The sequence below is a fragment of the Oncorhynchus clarkii genome, chromosome 10 (assembly GCF_045791955.1).
Source record: "Oncorhynchus clarkii lewisi isolate Uvic-CL-2024 chromosome 10, UVic_Ocla_1.0, whole genome shotgun sequence".
NCBI lineage: Eukaryota > Metazoa > Chordata > Actinopteri > Salmoniformes > Salmonidae > Oncorhynchus > Oncorhynchus clarkii.
In genome coordinates, this window is record NC_092156.1 from 62401714 (window position 1) to 62427587 (window position 25874).

Consider the following 25874-nt stretch of genomic DNA (forward strand, 5'->3'; position numbering starts at 1 on the left):
GAAATTGAACCTGACAAGAGTGAAGTTGAAGTACCTCTGGTGGCAGGTGTGATGAAGACCTCCAAGTCCAAACCTCGCCCCGATGGTCATGCGAAGGATGATTCGGTCCCAGTGGGAGTGACATTTTTGGAGAAAGTGGATCCCTGCCTTTTGGCTGACCCATATGTAGTCTCAAGCTGGGGGGGAAATGATTTGGGTACTGTTAAATTGGTGAAGGTAGCTCGAAGTAGACTTGTGATGATTTTCAGTTTTTCTTCTGCCCAGAGGGAGCAGGTGCTTCACGTCACAGGCCTCGGGACAAGACCTGTGACTTGAAAGGAGTGATTACTGGGGTGGCGTTGAGGTGGAGCAACTGAAATGGAAGATTGCCTATGTCTGTGATGCCCGCCGTTTGGTGCGACGCATACCCGGTGGCGAGCGTGGTGAAACTGAGAAGACACGGTCTGTCCTTTTGAGTTTGAAGCCGTCTTTACCCGATAAAGTCATGTTAGGACATGTCAGTTGTCCCGTGAGAGCTTTTGTGGGAGTCATGTCCTCCCCAGGCCGTTGGCCTGTTGTAGGATCAGTTGGGGTCAAAGTAGTGAAATGGGGTGGTGTTTATTCATTAAATAATATATAGGTGTAATGCTAGTTGGTGGTGCATTTTGTATCACAAAATATAACGTGGTCGACCACACACTCCCGTACAGTAGGTGGCGGTATGCACAAACAAAATGTGGAACGCCGTGATAACGAAGAAGTCCAAGAACCATTTCCACGTCAGCTTTTTTAAATTGTTATTTAGACGTTCAATAACACATACTTAAACCATGTAGTCTGTAATTCACGCTGGAGACAAGACTTGGTTGATATATGTTATCTAGGTAAAACTAGCTAGCTGCTAACAATGGCTAACTGTGTGGGTTTTCACACTCAAATAGCCTCCATTATGGAGGTGCTAGCGAATACAGCTGTAGTTGAGATCTGTAAACTCGTAGACGACGACTATGCAGTGTTTCGTTTAGAAGTAACTCAAAGCCAGAAAGAAAACAGGGTATTGCGGAGGAAACTACAGCTACTGGAACTGAAGGTGTCACGGGAGCGCGCAGAGAGGACAATGCGAGATCGCGTCCTCACCAGTCGTCCCAGTAGTGTCAAGATCGTCGACAGATACAGAATAATGGCAAGAGGTACATTTTGCAGGCCGATGCGGCACGGCCTGTCGCGGTTCTTCTCAGTGCCTGTAGACCCGTTCGCCTCTGCGAATGTTGAGGTGTTACCCAGATGTGGGTCTTGGTCAGTTTTTGTATGCAATAATTCTCCTGATTTACTTAGCTATCTTGTGCAAAGAAGAGCCAAAATCATAGTGTAGGTATTGTACAGTCATTGCAACTCAAACCATAGAGATTACACGCCCCCTGTAATCCTATTGGCTACTATTGTTCATGGTTATTTCATATATAGTGGGCATGCGTCTGGTGATTGTCTTCATTTGCTTGATGGTTAACGAAACGGGATTGAAGCACTGTTTATCTTGTGCCAAAGCTAAGCATTCTAACACATACTAACGAACCGGTATACCCTTAGCTAGTTGCTACTAAACTCACACAGCACAGTGTGAATATCTTACTTGAGGAAGGTAATAAACAGCATCAACCAGAGTATTCCTTGTTGTGGCCTCATTGTAACCTACGCATCATATAAAAGATGACCCACAACAAAATTCTAACCAGATTCTTGATTTACTGCATTTCTTATTATGAATTAAATTATTTACTTACTGTGATGCATGGAACATAATACATCAATCTATAAATAGTATATCAATAAGTTATGAGAAGTGTTACCTTACATCCTTGCAAATTCGAGACAGTGTCTATAGTGTACAATATACCGTTGCATTGACTGTAGCTAACCTAACCACCTCTTTCACCCCCAATCACTCTCTCAGGTGAAGGACATGTCACTGGAGGCCACAGGAGCTTTGTGAAGCCAGCGGGACACAATACATGGAGAGATGACCAACCAATCACTGTTGATGAGGGGACTGGAACCTCAACCCAGCACGTTATCGTGATAGAAGTTAGTGCAATAGTGTTGCATTAAAAATGAGTTACTTTGTAAATCAAACATGGACGGTTTATAACAGAAAGGCTCTCCTCAGCTATTCACTTGCTTACATTTACATCCTAATATATCTGCCATAGGTGAGCTTGTGAGAATTCCCTACGACATTGTTATCCAATTCAACACATGTACTGATAATATCCTCCTCTCTTCTTGTGTCAGTCTGCAGATGGAGAAGCTGCGGGTCCTGGGGTCAAGCAGGAGAGGTCTGAAGGAGAGGTGGACCCACGGCACAGCAGAGACATCCAGACTGGAGTGGCAGGAGAGCCATCTGTAGCCACGGAGGTCACCGCCCCAGCACCTCCCAGGACCCAACGCAGCATCACGGAGGTCAGTTGAAATCCGAACACTGTCCTCAAGTCAGAGACAGACACAGAGACTTTAACACACAGGCTTTTACACACAGGATCTGACCACTGATCAGACCCAGAGATACTGGGCTTGGGGAGACTGGGCTGTGCTCCTGCTCCCGGCTTGGAGTATTTACCGGTATTTCATCAGAGCCAAAGGATGGTCCAGACCCGTGAGGGTGGCTATAGTGATGCGGTAATGATCCCTATTGTTCTTACGCTACAGAGATGGACCCGGGCCACATGCCCTTGGGTTAAGAGACCCAGACTGATCTGTCTAGAGGGGACTGGAACCCGTACAGTAGTAGTGTATCCTCTGAAGGGTGCCTAGATAAGAAAGGGGAGATTATTGTTGTAGATGAGGTAACTGTAAAAGGGGAGGGCGACGTTCCTCCCACATGGAATGCAGAAAGTCACCTAGGAGACAGAAACTCACAGGGCAGAGATTTATTAGATTACAGGGGAAGATTAGAGACAAATCTAAATATTGCCACCCACTCCTCTTTACATGCGTTCAGGGATCGCGACCCAGTGTCTACGTCGATGGGGTTTTCCGATTTACAGGGCAGCGTCCTTTTCGATCTGGTATTGAACTCAAACGACAGTGCTAGAGCCCAGGCTCAGGGAGGGGGAGCAACATTAGACAGTAGTAAAGAGAAACGGTTAATCTGCATGTTCTGTAACAAAGGCTTCAACAGCCCCCAGAAGGTGGAGATCCACCAGAGGGTCCACACAGGGGTGAAACCCTTCAGCTGTACCCAGTGTAACATGCGCTTTGTCCAGGCTGGTGACCTGAAGAGGCACCAGAGGGTCCACACAGGGGAGAAATCCTACAGCTGCCCACAATGTGAGAAGAGGTTCTCCCGCCAGGACCACCTGAAGATGCACCTGAAGGTCCACACAGGAGAGAGGCCGTTCGCCTGTACGTACTGCGGGAAGAGGCTCTCAGAAAGGAGATGGCTCAGAATACACCAGCAGAAAAAAACATTCCATTGGATAACATCGAAAGTAACCATTCCGCTCGATAGCTTCTCACATTTAGATCAACCCCTGCATTAAAGACAAAAATGAATTTATTGTTTTCAGCAGAAAAGATTCCCAGGTGCATTTTGGAATAACCAGAGTAACAGATTTCAGTGTTGAATATTCCTGGGTAGAATACTGCATCCAGACATTGTGTGATATATAAGCCTAAAAAGTCTGTTACATATTGTGTATATACTGTGTAGGATATATGATGTTCACAAAATTTCCCAAGACACCTTTTATGAGAAAATGAATGCAGTTTATCAAGTTCATGCTGACTTTTTTTGTTGAGGCGTGTACGTGTGTTTTTCAAATGGCGTATTAAACACTAAACACTTATGTTTAATAAAAACAAAATGGGACTTCATTCTAAAGACTCTATAATAACAAACCTAATGCAATGATAAATCTTAGCCCTGGCGGCAACGCAATAGGTCCAGGGTTGTGTCTAAAAAAATCTTTGCTATTTTCACAGTGATAATTGTGGTTGCAGTAGCTAGTGGTGGCGCAAAAGGGCTTTTTTTGAGTTTTGATGAATACATAAGTTGTAGGAGTGTCAAGGTTTGACCCCTCACTTGGCCAATGAGAACATGCTCCATGGCTAAATACTGTATGCGGTTGTGTATTTACGGTCTTTTATGTATTGCCTTATCCTCAACTCCGATTGATTTGATTTGTCGGTAAAAAAAATAATGCATATATACACACAGTACAAATATATGTTTTTCAATGTTACTGGGATTGCAAAATCAAGTCTGGGACTTATTTGCATTATAAACTCATTTAAAAAATATGAAAAAAACATACATATACATATATAATACAATAACACATACCAACACATTACAGAGATACAGACAAAAAAAAGAGTTACTCATTAGCCAGCTTTTGACATTTTTTTAAAAAGGTGGTTATGATTGGTATGGCTGAGTTGCTGTGGTAGTTAGTTCCATTCAACAGCGCCAGTATATACAAATGTGTTCTTACCAGGTAGAATGTTAACAAGGAATATTATTATCTGGCTAGTTGGATAGGGTCCTGGGGGCTGAGTCTGGGATAATGTTGTAGACCAGACTAAGTTGAATTAATAGTACTCTTTTTGTTCCCAACGGATAGCCAGCCAAGCAGCATAAAATGCTCGACCCCCTAGAGTTGATGCCCGCGTGGAAATTAAATTAGCATTCAAAAATATCCCCATCAAAATCTGTTTAAGTTAGAGACATTATATTTTTTGTGTATGGGCTGCGTCGCAATCCACCGCATCCGCCAATAGCAGCCTTTCGTATCTGCGGTGGAAGGTGGCCGAGCTACAGCGGTGTTTGTTAGACCATGAGACATCTCTCAAATCGGTTTTCTCACAAAAACGTCTGTAGTGTCCAAATCTGACCATAACCAGACACTCCAGTACAATCAGGTAGCTTCTCAACCAAATGTGTGGCAACTGTTGTGAAAAAGGTATTGAAACTATCAGCTACCACTTCCTTGTCAAATTGTATTTCCCCATTGACCTCCAAACCAATGCTTTTACAATTTGCATTCTTCCCTGTCGCTATGTTTAGTGACTGCCACAACTTCCTATTTTCACAAATTTGACCTCATCTGACTAGATTTGTTCCTTAGGGTTGTGTGTCTATTGAGAGCCTCTTCATCTTCGGGACTGTTATATTCTTGAAAATAAGTATTTCTTCATTTAATGGCCTTAATGATTTCCTGATTCATTCAAGGTTCAGTTCTTTAATTCTAACAGTTTTCCATGGAGGCAAAGTATCCACAATGCTTAAGAAACATTTGTTCAAATAGTTCTATCCTGTTTATTTTTAACAAAACCACAAATGTTTATTTGAGTTTCTCATTTTATAATCCATATCTAGACATGTAAGTACCGGGTCCCAGTTAACTTTACTCAATTGGTCAATAAATGCATCTTTGTTATCATGTTTCAGAGATCTCACAGTTATTGTGTCACGTGGTGTTAAACTTGCCGCCATTGGACTCTGGAGCAGTGGAAACGCGTTCTCTGGAGTGATGAATCACACTTCACCATCTGACAGTTCGATGGATGAATCTGGGTTTGGTGGATGCCAGGAGAACGCTACTTGCCCCAATGTATAGTGCCAACTGTGAAGTTAGGAGGAGGAATAATGCTCTGGGGCTGTTTACCATGGTTCCAGCGAGGCCTATTAGTTCCAGTGTAGGGAAATCTTAACGCCACAGCATACATTGACATTGTAGATGATTCTTTGCTTCCAACTTTGTGGCAACAATTTGGGGAAGACTCTTTCCTGTTTCAGCATGACAATGCCCGCGTGCACAATGCGAGGTGCATACATCAATAATTTGTTGAGATCGATGTGGAAGAACTTGACTGGCTTTAACCCATTTTATAAGAGATTCTCCTAAATTAAAATAGTTCAGGCATTTATATATAAATTCCAGTCGTACTTTATCAAAGGCTTTTCCCACGATTTTTCATAGGGTTCTATTGTTTCCAGTACTTGTCTTGCAGTGCATTTGGAAAGTATTCAGACCCCTTGATTTTTTTTCACATTTTGTTACGTTACAGCCTTATTCTAAAATTGATTAAATTGTTTTTTTTCCCATCAACCTACACACAATACCCCATAATGACAAAGCGAAACAGGTTTTTAGATGTTTTTGCACATATATTAAAAATGTAAAACCGATACCTTATTTACATAAGTATTCAGACCCTTTGCTATGAGACTCAATTGAGATCAGGTGTATCCTGTTTCCATTGATCATCCTTGATGTTTCTACAACTGGATTGGAGTCCACCTGTGGTAAATTCAATTGATTGGACATGATTTGGAACGGCACACACCTGTCTATATAAGGTCCCACAGTTGATATGGCTTGGTTTTTGCTCTGACATGCACTGAGGTCGAAGGAATTGTCCGTAGAGCTCCGAGACAGGATTTTGTCAAGGCACAGATCTGGGGAAAGGTACCAAAAAATGTCTGCAGCATTGACGGTCCAAGAACACAGTGGCCTCCATTATTCTTAAATGAAAGAAGTTTAGAACCACCAAGACTCTTCCTAGAGCTGGCTTCCCGGCAAAACTGAGCAATCGGGGGAGAAAGGCCTTGGTCAGGGTGTTGACCAAGAACCCGATGGTCACTGACAGAGCTCTAGAGTTCCTTTGTGGAGATGGGAGAATCTTCCAGAAGGACAACCATCTCTGCAGCACTCCACCAAATCAGGCCTTTATGGTAGAGTGGCCAGACGGAAGCCACTCCTCATTAAAAGGCACATGACAGCCCACTTGGAATTTGCCAAAAGGCACCTAAGGACTCTCGGACCATGAGAAACAAGATTCTCTGGTCTGATGAAACCAAGATTGAACTCTTTGGCCTCAATGTCAAGCGTCACATCTGGAGGAAACCTTGCACATCCCCACAGTGAAGCATGGTGGTGGCAGCTTCACCATGTTTTCCAGAGGCAGGGACTGGGAGACTAGTCAGGATTGAGGGGAGAGCTGAACGGAGCAGAGTAAAGAGAGCTCCTTGATGAAAAAAACCTGCTCCAGACTTGGGCGAAAGTTCACCTTCCAACAGGACAACAACCCGAAGCACACAGCCAAGACCATACAGGAGTGGCTTCGGGACAAGTCTTTGAATGTCCTTGAGTGGCCCAGCCAGAATCCGGACTTCAACCCGATCATTCTCTGGAGAGACCTGAAAATAGCTGTGCAGCGATGCATACAACCTGACAACTTGAGAGGATCTGCAGAGAAGAATGGGAGAAACTCCCCAAATACAGGTGTGCAAGGCTTGTAGTGTCATAACCAGGAAGACTCGAGGCTGTAATCTGTAATCGGTGATTCAACAAAGCAAAAAGGGTCTGAATACTTATGTAAATGTGATACGTTTTTTTCCAGTTTTTTTTCTAAAAACCCGTTTTTGCTTTGTTATTGTGTGTAGATTGATCAGGGGGAAAAACTCATTTTAATCCATTTTAGAAAAAGGCTATAAAGTAACACAATGTGGAGAAAGTCATGGTCTGAATACATTCCAAATGCACTGTATATTATTTCCATTGTATTGTCCATGTAAAACACCTGTCTAATTAGGCTGAATAATATCCTCCAATACCTTTTTTAATTCTATGCGCTATGCATTTTCTAGGATTTTCTCATCACAACACTCGAGTGTAAGGTGTCTCCAGTTTTTTAGGTGGACTCAATCTTTATATTCACCATCTGGGTCCTGTTTCGGTAATAGTCAAATAAGACCTTCTTGCAGAGTTTCTGGTAGTCTTTATAGGAGTGGTCAAAACATGTTAATAACGGACCTTGGAGTAAATCAATTTTTGGGGGGGATATACTTCAACGGGTAAGTCATCCAGCCATGGAGTTTTCCCAGACTTGAGACTTTAATTGCATCTAGAATTTCCTGCTCTAATTAGGCCTTCACATTAGTCTTTCTGTATAACTGTTAATTTTATACTATTAATAGAAAACAAATCTTACAATTAACTTCCTTTAGTGGAAATGGAGGAGACTCAAATGGAAACATATGCTTTAAGTACTTTACTTCCTCTTAAAATATTGTTGGTGAGTCATTGAGGACGTTATTTGTAACAAGTTTCTATAAAACATTTTTGGTAGCATTTCAATGTCGGAAGATAATCTTATTTGGTGCATTTTTCCCGATATTCCATCCAGTTCAGTTTATTTTTATAATTTATTACACTTGGTCTTTCTTGAATACGTTCCTCCATTTCTTTTTGTTTTTCCTCTAACTTACTCTGAGCCTCTATGGTACTGTTTTTATAGCTATCTATCTCTACTGTTAGTTCCTCTATTTCCTTTTTCAGATGAACTCTTGACCTAAAATGTTTTTGTTGAATCGCATGGCCTCTTAAGGCACATTTAAGTGTCACATCCAATAATGGTATATGCTGTACCTATGTTATGTAGGAAAAAGTGATTTATTCTGTCTTGTTTAAAAAACAATTTGTCATCCAGTAGGCTTAGTGTAGTGCTACAGCAAAAACCAAAATGTGCACTCTTTGGGGTCCAGAGGACCGAGTTTGGGAACCATTGGATTAGGCTAAGATCAACATACTGTATGTTCTTGTATAAAACCACAGTGGCACATTTCTTATTGCCACAGATGGCCCAATAACAAGGTCCCTGAGTCCATATTCATCAACCATTTTCCCAATCTCTGGGCCAAAAGATTGCCTATCTGCCCCCCAGTCATGCACAACTATTGTCCTCATAAGATTGAATACTTTCTTACATTTAGTCTCAATACATGTAATATGACGTCTCTCTCCAAGTAAGCTTTTCATCAAACCATAGCCCCAAATACTTAAATTATGTTACCCTTTTCAATTATTGTCCATATAATCGAACACTGACATCTTCCTTTGTCTTTTTGTTAGCAAACAAGATTTGAATACAGATAACTTCAAACCCCATGATAAGGATCATTCCTCTACTGCTAAAACAGCTCGTTGCCTTTTATCTATTACAATGGCACCATTATCTGCATATAAGGCCGCTCCTATACCCTGTATCACCGTGAATAAGGTGGGACTAATGGTGCTACCCTGTGGAGTTCCATTTTCCACCTCATATTCTCTTGATAACTCCGATCCCAACCTGACCTGGAAGGTTCGATCAAGCAAATCCATAATCCAGTTGTACATTCTCTCACCTATACACACATTCAATTTAACCAGTAGCCCTTCCCTCCACATTGTATCAAATGTTTTTTCTATGTCAAAATATACAATAGACATCACTTCCTTCATTGCCAAAGCTTTGGTCACTGCAGTACTAATTGTAACCAATACATGAAGGATAGTCCTTATTTTTCTGAATCCACTTTGAGATGGACTTAGATCCCTATGTTCCAGATAACACAACAATCTACCCACAATCAACGTTTCCATTAGTTTGCAGAGATTTTATGTAAGTGCAATAGGTCTATAACTAGCAGGACTGGATGGATCTTTACCAGGCTTCAGCTGATTTCTTTTTACCCACAACATGATGGGTTTAAAAAATAATGAAGTAATTCTATAACTGCAGTATAGGACTCAAATGTAGGGGGGATGTTGAAAGTGTGTTTCTCTGTGTGTACGTACCTGAGGGAGCGTATGTCTGTGTAATCTGCATCACCTCTCTCTTCCAGGAGGAGGAGGGTCCAGAGGTGCTGCTGGTGAAGGAGGAGGGGTGTGAGGAGGGTCTGGGGAACCCTGAGGGGACCATGGTCGTAGAGGACAACCAGACTACACCACCTCCTGAACCCACAGAGCAACCAGCTGAGCAGCACAGGACCACACACAGTCTCACTGAGGTTAGCCCACTGTGAACTAAATCAAATCAAATTTTATTTGTCACATACACATGGTTAGCAGATGTTAATGCGAGTGTAGCGAAATGCTTCTGCTTCTAGTTCCGACAATGCAGTAATAACAAGTAATCTAACTAACAATTCCAACACGTAAAAAAACAAAAAACTGCATAGTTTCCTAGGAACGCGAAGCGAGGCGGCCATCTCTGTCGGCGCTGAATAGTATTAGGTCAGGGCCTAGGTCAGGGCCTGTTTTCAAAAAGCAGCAATGCTGATCTAGAATCGGTTTTGCCTTTTAGATCATAATGAATAAGACTATATAGACCGGTAGGGAACTGATCCTTGATCAGCACTTATACTCTGGATACTGGCCCTGGTCTTGATTATTTTTGCTTTAAGTATGGGACCATGCCTTTCAATTATCACACCATTAAAGTGTCAAGTACTCAAATCAACTAACACATCATTTGCATAGTATCACATCAACCAACAAGTTTGCATAATACACATAGCAATCCCTCATTGCCTAATCAGAAGATGCTCCATAGCAGGGTGCTCATATCAGATGTCTTTATCCAACATCCTCTCACTCTGTATCTCTTACAGTCAGTAGACATGGAGGATGGGAAGCCTGGTCTGCTGCTAGTCAAAAAAGAGACCATACAAGACAGACCAGAGAGCATTGATCTGCTTAGTGGACTAAAGATGGGGGCGCCAAGTAAGGGAGAAATACATATAGCCTACATACAGTAATAGATCTTCAACAGGAATTTTCTTCATTCATTAAATGAAATCCATGCAACTTATGTTTACATACAAAAACACACATTAATGTATGAACTTGACCAGGTAATTGACGACAACTACATGTTTTTAAAGTCTATTTTCTAACCTCTTCCTGCAGGTGGTTGGCTGGAGGCTAACAGAGGAGACTGGGTGGCCATCTTTGATTCCCATACCCAGACGGGTGCAGCCAAGGGCCTGGGGGAGGATATCACTGAGCAGGCCAGGATTACTGGTGACATAGTGGAGGTTAGTGGATGGGACAGCGTCTTCAACTCTGGGCTGGGGAACAACACTGTTAACCACAACCAGAAACAGACAGTCGAACACAGAACAATGACCGAACAAAGTCTCCATGACAACAGACTGGCAGAGACCAGGGCAAGGCGTAGATTTGATCTACAGGGACGGGGAGGTGTCCATATGGAGCGGGAGAGAACAGACACAGATTTGGCTAGCTATGCTCCGTCCTGCTCCTATAGTTGTGATTCAGAGAGACTGATGGTGCCTCAGGTTAACCCCCTAACAGTTGCTGCCTTCAGCCTGCCTTCTATAGGATCTATCAACTGGAACATGGACCCTGCAACAGCACAGACACTGCCTGACCTTCGTCCTCCTCTCCTTATGTTAAACCAGACTTCAGACAATGTCAGTCCCTCAACAACAAATGGCTATACAATCCCATTAACAAATGACAGTAGTAGCGCTATCAGCAGATCTAATGGCAAAGATAAGCGCTTCTCTTGTTCATTCTGTGGGAAAGCCTTCAGTTTCCCCAAACAGGTGGAGATCCATAAGAGGATGCACACAGGGGAGAAACCATTTGGCTGTACCCATTGTCAGATGCGCTTTGCTGAAGCTTGTCACCTGAAGAGGCACCAGAGGGTCCACACAGGGGAGAAACCTTTCAGCTGCCACCTGTGCCGGGTCAATTTCTCCCACTCGTCCAGCTTGAAGAGGCACCAGAGGGTCCACACAGGGGAGAAACCAAATAGCTGCCCCCAGTGTGACAAAAGGTTCTCCCACCAGCACCATCTGAAGATGCACTTGAAGGTCCACACGGTAGAGGGGCCAATCACCTGTACGCAATGAGTTTCTCAGATAGGAGCTATCTCAGGAAAGACCAGCAGAAAATGCACATTGCCCATGTATAGAGTATACTTACATGTTATGTAGTACTAGATAGTTTGCTTGTAGTTAATTCTGTTGGTTATGGATGTAGTAGGGAACTGGATGAGGTGAACTGAGGAAAGAATGAGTATGATGAGGCATGGTTGGTGTGATGGCGTCTGTAAAAATGCTTATCTGATGAAAGGTGACAACCTTGTCCTGTTATAATGAAATGATAGTGCCTTAATTCATGTTTACTTGACATGAAGATGAGTAATGTAATGTTGAACCTTTTCCGAAGTATGTTTTCAAAGCGAGGGTACCAAATGTACAGGAAGGCAGAGGCTACGAATATGGAGTTTTCATCCCCGCTTCACCCCTCTGGAATGGTCTTTCTCAAATCTAAGGATCCAAATTACATTCTGCGCATGTGTTATTTACTCATGTTCACGTTTCTCTATTTAGGTCACCCTCTTCTGGACCCGAAACCAATTTGAGCGATATGATAATCTAGCCGGTCTTTGCCTCATATGTCTGAACAGCTGCGATTTGAATGAACTTTCCAAAAATATGTATGAAGGCTACAACCTTCTCTGTCTGGTGTAATGGATATTGCCGTAGCAATAGTCTCAGACAAGACAGTCTACACATTGCATTGGGACAAAACAATTTGCGTTTGATGTGATGCTATAATCTTTATAGTCATGCTAGTCTGCCTCCTGTTTAGCCATTGTTTGTTAATGATGATGAAAGAAGAACATTGCTAGACAACTGTTAAAGACAAATAACTGATAGTCCTAACTGTTTTGTGTACAAGCGGCAGTGGAGTCACAGAATGACTCAGCACTGAGCAGCAACTGAAATGAGAAGGCTAGTAGATCCCCGCATGCGCAGAAATCTCTGTATTTTTAGCAACAGCAAGTTGGGTTCCAGAAAATCTGGAAACGCAGCCACTTGGTTACTGAAAAAGTAAAGTGTTATCATATTGAGAAAAGTTATTCAACTCTTCATGTATTGTTTTGTGCAGTAAAAGCACTGTACTTCACGCTATGCATGTGTATGACCATTTTGTTGAAATTAAATACAACATTTACTCTGTGCTGACTGACTTGGTTATTTTTGTATCGTTGCAGGGTCTGCGTTTCCCTTATCTCAACCAAACCAACACATTATACTTAAATTATTGAATAAACAGTTATGGACATTTTTTTTCAACTTCAATGGCTTCGTATTATTAGTTACTTGAATCACAGTGTTAGAGATGGGCTTGACTGTGATTAAAAACATTTTGTTTCTGTGTGTACAGCAAAGAGTTTCTTATATTAACCTTTATATGCTCTTCTGTAAAATTAGTGTTTGCAGTCAATGAGGACCTGCTGATATCTGGTGTTGCTGGCGGTAGAGACTGGACCTCTGAAGCGGCTGGTCACAAACCCTGGCTCCGGATCAGGAGCCTTCACTCTTCCTTCCCGAGTTGGAACCAGGACCAAACCACGAGGGACAAAAACCCCACCACCACACAGAACACAACCAGTGGACAGGTGGACTGAACAACCTCAGTCCTGGTGGTCATCAGAGAGACAGAGGCTCCAGTCAGGGATCCAGTTTAATATTTACCTTACTGGAGGTGATGTAGATGGAATAAAGTAATTCTATTGTTTTCTACTCTATTCTTGCTAACACTGTTCTTTCTAAACTAGTCTGCTCTCAGCTTTAAAGATACTTTTCATAGGAGTTTTAATGTGTAATGTAATAAGCACTACCCTGTTTCAAAGAACAGTGCGCATACCTTTTTCATTTAACCACACCCTTTGGTGACTATTTAACAGTCGGATGGCCTGGAGATTGAAGCTGTTTTTCAGTCTCTCGGTCCCAGCTTTGATGCATCTGTACTGTCTCCACCGTTTAGATGGTAGCTGGTGAACAGGCCGTGGCTTGGGTGGCTGAGGTCCTTGATGATCTTATTGGCCTTCCTGTGACACCGTGTGCTGTAGATGTTCTGGAGGGCAGGCAGTGTGCCCCTGGTGATGCGAGGGGCTAACCGCACCACCCTCTAGAGAGCCCTGCGGTTGCGGACAGTGCAATTGCCATACCAGGCGGAGATAGAACCTGACAGGATGCTCTCAATGGTGCATCTTAAGGGCCTGCCTCATGAGGTTGAAGAGGTGCAACACCACACTGTGTGTGGATTGACCATTTCAGGTTGTCAGTGATCTGCATGCAAAACAACATTACGTATTTTTTTATGGGTTTATTTTTGTGTTTTTGTATTATGTAGTTCCCCCCTTTCCTAAAATGTATATTTTTTCCTATGGGTTACCACCCTGTACAGTAGGTGGCGGTATGTACCTCTAACAACTGTTTACAAACCGCCGTAATACCAAAGAAGAGAACAGTGACCGAGAACATTATCCACGTCAGCGTTTTGTGTTATTATTTAGACGTTTATTAACACCATTTCACTGCACAGCATAATATACTTACCCCATAATTCGCGTTGGAGATGGGACTTGGTTGATATGTTATCTAGGTAACGCTAGATAGTTGCTAACAATGGCTAATTGTATGGTGTTTCACACTCAAATAGCCTCCATTATGGAGGTGCTAGCGAATGCAGCCGTGGCAGAGATTTGTAAACTCGTAGATGACGACTATGCAGTGCTTCGTTTGGAAGTAACTCAAAGCCAGAAAGAAAACAGGACATTGCGGAGGAAACTACAACTATTGGAACTGAAGGTGGCACAGGAGCGTGTCCTTCCCAGTAATGTCAAGATCCTCGACCGATACAGAGGAATTGCAAGAGGTACATGTTACAGGAAGCTGAGGCTGCGGGGCCTATCGACCCCTTCCCGTCTGCGCATGTGTGAATTCAGATGTGTTAACCAGAATTGGGTCTTGGTCCATTTTTGGATAGTATGCTATAATTCCACTGATTTATTTAGCTATTTTGCAAAGACACCATCATATTCCAACCAGATTATTTGCTGCATTTACCATTATGAGACATGGAACATAACCAATCGATCTATAAATAGTACATCAAAAAGTGATGCTTAGTGTTTCATCCTTGCCAATCCAAGACAGTGAGTACGTTGACAAGCACAGTAATAATACGATATTAAACTGATTATGTCAGTTGGCGGATTATTCAATAATCATGTAAACACACTGTTTATTTTAATCAGCATAATGTCAAAATCGAATGAATCATACGGCAATTAAAATAACCTGGGTTTTTTTTAGCAATCTTTTATATTATTAGAGCATATAAACACCTAAATCTGCGTTTCAGTTTTGTATTTGATCTGCCATGTGCTAGCACCAGCCGAGAGAGCCTCCCTCTTTTACGCAAGTGAAGTGAAGCCTGACCGACAACGTCATTGCATCAATTTCCTTAATTCTGCTTTCAAACGTATTCATTATGCAATCCCAAAAAATTTCCTGGATATGTGTGCAACAAAAGTTCATCATTCACCTTTTCCTACTAGTTCTGTCAAGTCTATGCATACAATATGATGCATGTGTTGAAGATATCCAATGTATGCACCACACAGAACACTGCAACAGCAATGCTGTGAGGGCAAACGCTGCGTTCCAGTAGGAGTGAATGTACTTCTGTTGTCCCAAAACGCGATGGCAATGTCTGTGTAATGGAGGCGTGAGTTCTGAACAACGGAATGTAGTTTTCATGTTACAAACTTTTCATGGCCGAACTCTGAATCAAAGATCCTTCCCAAAAAGAACATGGTCCTGTGGTAGAACGTTTTATTTTGATTGGCAATTTTCTGCATTCATCATTTAGCCTGATTTCAGATGTGTCCATATATAGAGGATTATTAGGGAAATCGTTGTTCTTGCAAAACATGTAAATGTTTAATCAAACTCTTCTATTAATCTGTACTGTAGTCCAGATTGGACGTATAAATAAATAATTCCCTCGCTATGTCGATCACAATTTATTTATCTCAAAGTTGCTTTGTAGAGATCACGAGAAACAATAAATAGGAGTGGACGCATTGATGACAGATTGACAGTATGGCTGAGCAGCGCATATGGTGGATCAGCGCATATGTTTTTGTTGATTGCTACACTAAGGGATGGTACATTTCATGCTAACATCATGCTTTCATTTGTGTTTGGAGCTCATTATCAGTTTATAAGTTAGAATGTTAGCAAGCTAAATGTCCCTTACCTTGAGCTAAGAGCTCTTGGGGCATCTAAACCCTTGTGGGGCATTTAAGCCCTGAAAGAGCTCATTCCCCCAGGCTGTTTTCCACCCCCAAGACCACAGTCAATCGCATGCAAGCAACGACACAGCTACAGAGCCTTCAGAAATCCATGAGCAGTTTCCTTCCTCTCCAGCAACTGAGTTAGGAAGGACGCCTGTATCTTTGTCGTGACTGGGTGTATTGATACATCATCCAAAGTGTAATTAATAACTTCACCATGATCAAAGGGATATTCAATGTCTGCTTTTTTCATTTCATTTTATCTACCAATAGGTGCCCTTCTTTGTAATGCATTGGAAAACCTCCCTGGTCTTTGTGGTTGAATCTGTGTTTGAAATTCACTGCTCGACTGAGGGACCTTACAATTATCTGTATGTGTGGGGTACAGAGAGGAGGTAGTCATTGAAAAATCATGTTAAAAAAACTTGTTAAACTTCTTATGGCTGCGATCCCGTTAACAGGATCGATATGACAACAGCCTGTGAAAGTGCAGGGCGCCAAATTCAAAACAACAGAAATCTCAGAATTAAAATTCCTCAGACATACAAGTATTTTACACCATTTTAAAGATAAACCTGTTGTTAATCCCACCACAGTGTTCGATTTCAAACGAAAGCACACTAAACGATTATGTTAGGTCTGCACCTATTCACAGAAAAACACAGCCATTTTTCCAGCCAAAGAGAGGAGTCACAAAAAGCAGAAAGAGAAAATGAATCACTAACCTTTGATGATCTTCATCAGATGACACTCATAGGACTTCGTGTTACACAATACATGTATGTTTTGTTCGATAAAGTTCATATTTATATCCAAAAATCTCAGTTTACATTGGCACGTTACGTTCAGTAATGTTTCACTTCCAAAACATCCAGTGATTTTGCAGAGAGCCACATCAATTTACAGAAATACTCATCATAAATGTTGATGAAAATACAAATTATGCATGGAACTTTAGATCAACTTCTCCTTAATGCAACCACTGTCAGATTTCAAAAAAACTTTACAGAAAAAGCACACCATGCTACAATCTGAGTACAGTGCTCAGAGCCCAAACAAGCCATAAAGATATCCACCATGTTGTGGAGTCAACAGCTGTCAGAATAGCATTATAAATATTCACTTATCTTTGATGATCTTCATCAGAATGCACTCCCATGAATCCCAGTTCCACAATAAATGTTTGATTTGTTCCATAAAGTCCATCATTGATGTCCTTTTTGTTTTCGTGTTCAGTACACAATCCAAACTCTCGACGTGCGGACAAGTCCATGCGAAAGTTCAGACGAAAAGTCATATTACAGTTCGTAGAAACATGTCAAATGAAGTATAGAATCAATCTTTAGGATGGTTTTAACATAAATCTTCAATAATGTTCTGACCAGAGAATTCCTTTGTCTGTAGAAATGTGAAGGAACGCAGGTCTAACTCTCACGTGAGTGCACGTGACCAGCTCGTGGCACTCTGGCAGACCCCTGACTCAAAGAGCCCTCACCCCCCCCCCTTCACAGTAGATGCACCAAACAAGGTTCTAAAGACTGTTGACATCTAGTGGAAGCCTTAGGAAGTGCAATATGACCAATATCCCACTATCTTTGATAGGCAATGAGTTAAACCTACAGACCTCAGATTTCCCACTTCCTGGTTGGATTTTTTCTCAGGTTTTTGCCTGCCATATGAGTCCTGTTATACTCACAGACATCATTCAAACACTTTTAGAAACTTCAGAGTGTTTTTTTTATCCAAATCTACTAATAATATGCATATATTAGCAACTGGGCATGAGTAGCAGGCAGTTTACTCTGGGCACCTTATTCATCCAAGCTACTCAATACTGCCCCCAGCCTTAAGAAGTTAAGCAATTTTGTACTCCTGAACTCTTTTAGGCTTGCCATAACAAAGGTGTTGAATACTTAATGACCAAAGAGATTTCAGCTTTTCAATTTTTGTTAATGAGTAAATATTTTAGAAAAACACTTCCACTTTGACATTATGGGATATTATGTGTAGGCCGGTGACAAAAAATATCTACATTTTAATCCATTTCAAATTCAGGCTGTAACAACAAAATGTAGAAAAGTCAAGGGGTGTGAATACTTTGAAGGCAGCGTAACTTGTCTAGTCTTGTTAGCTAGGTAGACAGCTTGTTATACAGTAACAGTCAAACATTTGGACACATACTCATTCCTCATTTTCTTTATTTTTTACTATTTTCTACATTGTAGAATAATAGCGAAGACAAATTATGAAATAACACATGAAATCATGTAGTAACCAAAGAAAGTGTTAAACAAATCAAAATATATTTAATGTTAGAATTCAAAGTAGCCACCCTTTGCCTCTGATAGCTTTGCATAGTCTTGGCATTTTCTCAACCAGCTTCACCTGGAATGCTTTTCCAACAGTCTAAGGCAGGGGTGTCAAAGTCAAATGGACGGAGGGCCAAATAAAAAAATCAGCTACAAGACGAGGGCCGGACTGTTCGAATGTTCATTGAAAAATTTTTAAATTACGCATATAGTCTAGTGAACCTAATTGAACCTACTGAAAACCTAACAAATATATTACAATATGATCAGATAAATAAAGCAATATTTTCTTATGGCTCTGTCAGTAATCTTTAATTTTCAACAGACACAAAAGACAAATTTCCTTTATATAAATATCCCCATAACATGAACATTAAATGAAAGAAACCGGTATTCAAGGCACCATCAGTAGACTATATTTTCTATTTTAGCAAAAGTGGGCTAAATTTACTTCAAAGAAAAAACAATAATAGCAATTTTCTATCATCCACTCAACTGAAATATTTTTAAAATATAATTGGATTGAAATACAAAAAAATAAAGTGCAAAAATCTATTAATCAAAAACAACACTTTGTTTAAGGAGAAGTAACATGCAGTGAAAACAAATATTAAATTTTAACTTTTAAACTTGAACTGAGTAAAAACTCTAAATATGTGATTGCACAGTAATGTTCACTTGTTTGAGGTTGAGGGTGATACTTGGTGGTGTCCCATCTTTTCCACAAGTTCATCAATGTTCGGGGTAAGGCTCTGAGCTGAAGAAATCCTCAGAATTGAGTGGAGGTGTTCAGCAGTAAGTCGACTTCTGTGTGATGTTTTGTTCAGGTTCATCAAAGAAAACAGTTGTTCACACAGGTATGTGCTGCCAAACATAGACAACGTTTGAGCAGCCTGGATGCGCAGCTGGGGCATTGTGCCGGGGAGGAAACGGGCGAACTCCGCAGCACCCACTGCCGCATATTTTGCCCTCAGTGCATCATTGCATTGGAGGTCAATCAACTCCATTTGGAGGTTTGGTGGTGAGCTTTCCACGTCAACAGCAAATGGGTTACCGAGCAGTTCCAACCTGCTTTTTTGTGCTTCAAAGTCAGCAAATCGGCGTCGAAAGTCAGCGGCAAGCATACCTATTTTATCAGCCAACTGTGTGCTCGGGAACGCACTGGTAGAGAGCTTCTCTTTCATGGTCTGGCAGCTGGGAAAGTGGCTCAAATTTTCTTTCCGCATCTGCGTCTCCCACAGAGTCAGTTTGGTTTTAAATGCCTTCACTGTACTGTACATATCAGAGATGACACGATCCCGACCCTGCAGCTGCAAGTTTATTGCATTCAGATGACTCGTAATGTCACACAGAAAAGCCATTTCACACAGAAACATTTCGTCTCGGAGTTGTGTTGTGTCTTTCCCTTTGCTGTCCAAGAACAGACAAATCTCCTCACGAAGCTCGAAACATCTTTGAAGCACCTTTCCCTGGCTTAGCCATCGCACCTCTGTGTGATAAGGCAAATCACCATGCTCCGTTTCTAACTCCGTCAGAAATGCCTTGAACTGGCGGTGATTCAAACCTTTGGCTCTGATAAAGTTAACTGTGCGTGTGATGATGCTCATTACATGCTCCATTTTCAAGGCTTTACCGCACAACGCTTCCTGGTGTATGATACAATGATAAGCTGTCAGCTCACCTGTCGCGTTTTCCTCTTGCATCTTTTCCCGTATCTTCGCCACCAGTCCGCTCCTGTGTCCACACATCGCAGGTGCTCCGTCGGTTGTCAAACCCACGAGTTTTTCCCAAGGCAGCTCCATCTCATTTACACATCTTGACACCTCTTCATACAAATCATGCCCCGTAGTTGTGCCATGCATAGGACGTAAAGCCAAAAACTCCTCTGTCACGCTTAGGTTGGAGTCCACTCCGCGGATGAAAATTGACAACTGGGCAATGTCAGAAATGTCGGTGCTCTCATCCACAGCCAAGGAATATGCAATAAAATCTTTTCCCTTTTTCACAAGCTGCTCTTTTAGATTGATGGACAACTGGTCTACTCTCTCGGCAATGGTGTTTCTGCTCAGACTCACATTTAAAAAGAGTTGCCTTTTTTCTGGGCAAACTTCGTCACAAACTTTAATCATGCAGTTTTTGATGAAATCCCCCTCCGTAAATGGCCGGGCTGATTTAGCGATCTCTTCTGCCAAAATAAAACTGGCCTTGACAGCAGCCTGGCCTTGTGATTTGGCTTTTTTGAACAGAGCCTGTCGAGATTTGAGGCCTCGTTTTAATTCCTCTGCCTTTTGTAGCCTTTGTTCCATGTCCATATTCTTGTTTTTGTCCGCGTGTTTCGTTTCATAATGTCGTCTCAGATTATACTCTTTCAGTATCGCCACACTTTCTCCACACAGAAGACACACAGGTTTTCCAGCTACCTTCGTGAACATATACTCCGACTCCCACCTTGTTTGAAACCCCCGGTTCTCAGTATCCACCTTCCGTTTTGCCATTTTTGATGGGTATCTGAAAGTTAATTTTACTGTGATGCTGACGACTGCTGTGCCAATAAATATTGAAATGAAGCAGCCTACTGCTCGGTGCGTCACCTTTGCATTGTGGGAAATGTAGTATTGGTGCGTGTAAAAGATCTGCGGGCTGCCGGCTTGCTGCGGGCCGGTTCTAATAATAAATCAAGATCATCCCAGGGGCCGTAAAAAACCTTCTTGCGGGCCGGATGTGGCCCGCGGGCCTTGACTCTGACATATGTGGTCTAAGGAGTTCCTACATATGCTGAGCACTTGTTGGCTGCTTTTCCTTCCTTCTGCAGTCCTACTCATCCCAAACCATCTCAATTGGGTTGAAGTCGGGTGATTGTGGAGGGCAGGTCATCTGAAGCAGCACTACATCACTCTCCTACTTGTTCAAATAACACTTACACAGCCTGGAGGTGTGTTGGGTCATTGTCCTGTTGAAAGAAAATTATAGTCCCACTAAGCACAAACAAGATGGGATGGCATATCGCTGTGGTAGCCATGCTGGTTAAGTGTGCCTTGAATTCTAAATAAATCACTGACAGTGTCACCAGAAAAGCACACACCACCTCCTCCATGCTTCACGGTGGGAACCACACATGCCGAGATCCGTTCACCTACTCTGTGTCTCACAAAGACACAGCGGTTGGAACCAAAATCTCAGATTTTGACTCATCAGACCAAGGGACAGATATCCAGATATTGCTCGTGTTTCTTGGCCCTAGCAAGTCTCTTCTTATTGGTGTCCTTGAGTAGGGGTTTCTTTGCAGCAATTCACCCATGAAGGCCTGATCCACAAAGTCTCCTCTGAACAGTTGACGTTGAGATGTGTCTGTTACTTGAACTCTAAAGTATTTATTTGGGCTGCAATCTCAATTGCAGTTAACTCTAATGAATTTATCCTCTGCAGCAGAGGTAACTCTTGGTCTTCCTTTCCTGTGGCGGTCCACATGAGAACCAGTTTTATGGTGGCGCTTGATGGTTTTTGTGACTGCACTTGAAGAAAGTTCTTGACATTTTCCGGATTGACACACCTTCATGTCTTAAAGAAATAATGGCCTGTCGTTTCTCTTTTCTTATTTGAGCTGTTCTTGCCATAGTATGGACTTGGTCCATATTACCAAATAGGGCTATCTTCTGTATACCTCCCCTACCTTGTCACTACACAACTGATTGTCTCAAATGCATTAAGAAGGAAAGAAATTCCACATAACTTTAAACAAGGCAACCTCTTAATTAAAATACATTTCAGGTGACTACCTGGTTGAGAGAACACCAAGAGTGCAGTGCGCAAATGGTGGCTACTTTGAAGAATCTCAAATATAAAATATATTTGGATTTTTGGTTACTACATAATTCCATACATGTTATTTCATAGTTGATGTCTTCAATATTATTCTACAATGTAGAAAATAGTACAAATAAAGAAAAACCCCGGAATGAGTAGGTACATCAACTTTTGACTGGTACTGTATATGCTGGTTGTTTGCATGCATAACTGATGTTTATAATTGTAAGGGACACTTCCTGTTTTATGGATAATATTTACATTTACAGTGGGTGAGCTCCATTCCTGACAGGCTGATCAGATTCAATAGCAGTCTGAGGCAGATAAGTCAGGATTCTACCTTGTAGGCAGTTTTATTGCTGATGCTTTTTGCAGGCAGACTAGCAGTCAGTGCATTATATATATGATCAAGACTGGGTGGGCTCTATTCCTGGCGGGCTGATCAGATTCATTAGCCGCCTCAGACACTGATAAGACAGGATGCTGTCTAGTAGGCTGTCTGCAAGGAGCTTTACATATCAAACAGCCTTCAAGGCAGTATCCTGATTTATCAGCCTCTGAGGCTGTTATGTAATCTGATCAGCCTGCCAGAAATAGAGCTCAACCCTTGGATCAGATATGCATCTGCCCGTAAAGCACTATGACAGCTAATCTGCCTGCAAGGAGCCTTACCTATGAAACCGCCTCCAAGGCAGCATCCTGACTTATCAGCCTCTGAGGCTGAAATTGAATGTGATCAGCCTGTCAGGAATGGAGCTCACCCACTGTAAATGTAAATATTATCCACAAAACATTATTTCCGCAAATAATGATATACATATCAGTTATGCAAGCTAACAACCAGAGTTGATAACAAGCTAGCTTGCTAACAAGACTATGTAGCTAGCTAACTAGCTAGCTCCCAAGGCTAGAAACATTAGCTGCATTGTTCCTTGCATGCTATTGGCTGTGGTCTTGGGGGTGACATGCAGCCTGGGAGACCGTGTTGCCTGTCAGGCATTGTTCAGGACTTAAATGCCACCTGTCAGGCATTGTTCAGGGCTTAAATGCCCCGCATTGCAATCAATGCAACCACAAGGCTTCTTGATGAAGTGGTTATTGTGCATCTGAGCAAATGAATGGATAATGCGTGGTACTTTTGATTATCTCGTGATCTCGACAAAATAACTTATGTCGTGATCTTGAGGGAGCTATTTAATTTATTTATATGTTCTCTTTGGACTTCCATAAATCTGACTATCCACAATAATCACATTATTGTATTATTGTGTGTATGTAACTGTACTCTGTGTCAAAACTGTCAATAGTGTACAATATAGCTTTGAGCATTGGCAGTACCTAACTTAACCACCTCTTTTCCCCCAATCACTCTCTCAGGGGAAGGACATCTCACTGGAGGCCACAGGATCTTTGTGAAGCCAGCGGGACACAATACATGGAGACATGACCAACCAGTCACCGTTGATGAGGGGAGTGGAACCTTTATCATGATAGAGGTTAGTGTAATAGTATTACATCAAACTGTGGCCAGTTTATTTCAGAAAGGCTCCTCTCAGCTATTCACTTGCTTACAAGTACATCTGAATTTATCTGCCATAGAGGAGCTTGTGAGACTTCCCTAGGACATTGTTATCCAATGGAACTCATGTACCGGTAATAACCTCCTCTCTTTTTGTGTCAGTCTGCAGAGGCTGCAGGTCCTGGGGTCAAGCTTGAGAGGTCTGAAGGAGAGGGAGACCCAGGGCAAAGCAGAGACGTCCAGCTTGGAGCAGCTGGAACGCCCCCTGTAGCCACGGAGAACCCCACCACCGCCCCAGCGCCCCCCAGGACCCGATGCAGCATCATGGAGGTCAGTGGCACGCCGAACGCCGCCCTCAAGTCAGAGACAGACACAGAAACAGAGACTTTAACGGGGCTATTGCGACTGGACTGTCCTGCTCCTCGCTCAGAGAATTTACTTCATGGGAACCTGAGCCCGAGGAAGGTTCTGTCCCATCAGGACTCAGGTGATGCGTTACAGACTGGCAATGATCCATCCTGTTCATATGCAGCAGAGACAGAGATGATACCTGCTGACATGCCTGTGGGCTTAGATACACAGACTAATCTAATGAGAGAGGACTGGAACCAGTACAGTAGTAGTGTATACTCTGAAGGGTCTCTAGATAAGAAAGGGGAGGGTCTGGTCGTAGATGAGGTGACTGTGAAAGTGGAGGATGACGTTCCTCTGACATGGAATGAAGATCAGACTCATTTAGGAGGACAGTCGCAGGGCAACACTAGTGACTTCTTAGACTACAGGGAAAGCTTAGAGACCAATCAAAATGTGTTCAGGGATCGTGACCCAGTGTCCGCGTTGATGGGACCTTCTGATTCACAAGGCTGCGTCCTTTTTGATCAGGTGCTGAACTCAAACGACAGGACTAGGGCCCAGGCTCAGGGAGGGGGAGCAACATCGGACAATAGTAAAGAGAAACGGTTCCTCTGCATGTTCTGTAACAAAGGCTTCAGCTGCTCCCAGAAGGTGGAGATCCACCAGAGGGTCCACACAGGAGAGAAACCATACAGCTGTACCCAGTGTGATATGCGCTTCGCTGAGGCTGGCAGCCTGAAGAGGCACCAGAGGGTCCACACAGGAGAGAAACCCTTCAGCTGTACCCAGTGTCATATGCGCTTTTCCCACTCATCCAGTCTGAAGAGGCACCATAGGGTCCACAACCCTACAGCTGCCCCCAGTGTGAGAAGAGGTTCTCCCACCAGAACCAGGTGAAAATGCAGCTGAAGGTCCACACGGGAGAAAGGCCGTTCGCCTGTACCCACTGCAGGAAGAGGTTTTCAGAGAGGAGCTACCTCAAGCTACACCAGCAGAGTAACCATTACACTCGATAGCTTCTGACGTTTAGCTCAAACCCTGTATTAAAGCAAAGATGTATTTTTATTGTTGTCAGCAGAAAAGACCCACAGATGCATTTGGAATAAAGAGATTAACAGATTTCAGTGTAGAATATTCCTGGGTAGAATATTTCATCCAGACATTGTGTGATATATAAGCCTAAAATGTCTGTTACATATTGTGTTTGTACTGTGTAGGCTATATGATGATCTCATTACTTCCATTCATCTACTTTCCAAAGATACTTTTAATGGTCAAATCTATGCGGTTTATCAAATTCATGGAGATTTTTAGTTTAGACAAGTGTATGTGTGGTTTTCTTATGGTGTATTTAAAACTTGTTTATTGAATAAATACAAAATGGGCCTTTTCATTCTTAGACTTTCATTGAGACTCGTTTTGGCCCTGTACTTCAGCACTTTGGATTTGAAAATGACTGAGGTTAATATGTAGACTGTCAGCTTTTATTTCAGCGTATGTATTTTCATCCATATAACCTTTTAGAAATTACAACACTTTTGGTACATAGTCCCCCCTTTTTAAAGGACCAAAAGTATTGGGTCAAATTCACTTAAGTGTATTAAAGTAGTCAAAAATGTTGTTTTTGGTCCCATACTCTTAGCACGCAATTGATTGGGGCGGCAGGGTAGCCTAAGGGTTAGAGCGTTGGACAAGTAACCGAAAGGTTGCAAGTTCAATTCCCCGAGCTGAAAAGGTCGTCAGCTCTGTCGTTCTGCCCCTGAACAGGTAGTTAGCCCCCTGTTCCCCTAGGCCATCATTGAAAATAAGAATTTGTTCTTAACTGACTTGCCTAGTTGAATAAAGGTAAATTAAGTACACCAAGCGTGTGACTCTACAAAATGATTGGATGCATTTGCTGTTTGTTTTGGTTTCAGATGATTTTATGCGTCTAACTTTATCACTCATCATTATTCAAT

General features: G+C 42.2%; 2 protein-coding genes across 2 annotated transcripts; both read left to right on the top strand.

Moving 5' to 3' along the window:
• The first annotated feature begins 715 nt into the window (after nucleotides 1-715).
• On the top strand, nucleotides 716-12799 carry LOC139418958 (uncharacterized). Its single transcript, XM_071168752.1, has 6 exons — nucleotides 716-1169; nucleotides 1931-2061; nucleotides 2269-2436; nucleotides 9647-9811; nucleotides 10415-10526; nucleotides 10713-12799. The coding sequence occupies exons 1-6, from the start codon at nucleotides 887-889 to the stop codon at nucleotides 11681-11683; spliced, it is 1830 nt and encodes a 609-aa protein (XP_071024853.1). The 5' UTR covers nucleotides 716-886; the 3' UTR covers nucleotides 11684-12799.
• Nucleotides 12800-14083: 1284 nt separating this feature from the next.
• Nucleotides 14084-25309, top strand: LOC139418959 (uncharacterized). Its single transcript, XM_071168753.1, has 3 exons — nucleotides 14084-14504; nucleotides 23421-23539; nucleotides 23725-25309. The coding sequence occupies exons 1-3, from the start codon at nucleotides 14255-14257 to the stop codon at nucleotides 24811-24813; spliced, it is 1458 nt and encodes a 485-aa protein (XP_071024854.1). The 5' UTR covers nucleotides 14084-14254; the 3' UTR covers nucleotides 24814-25309.
• Nucleotides 25310-25874: the final 565 nt, after the last annotated feature.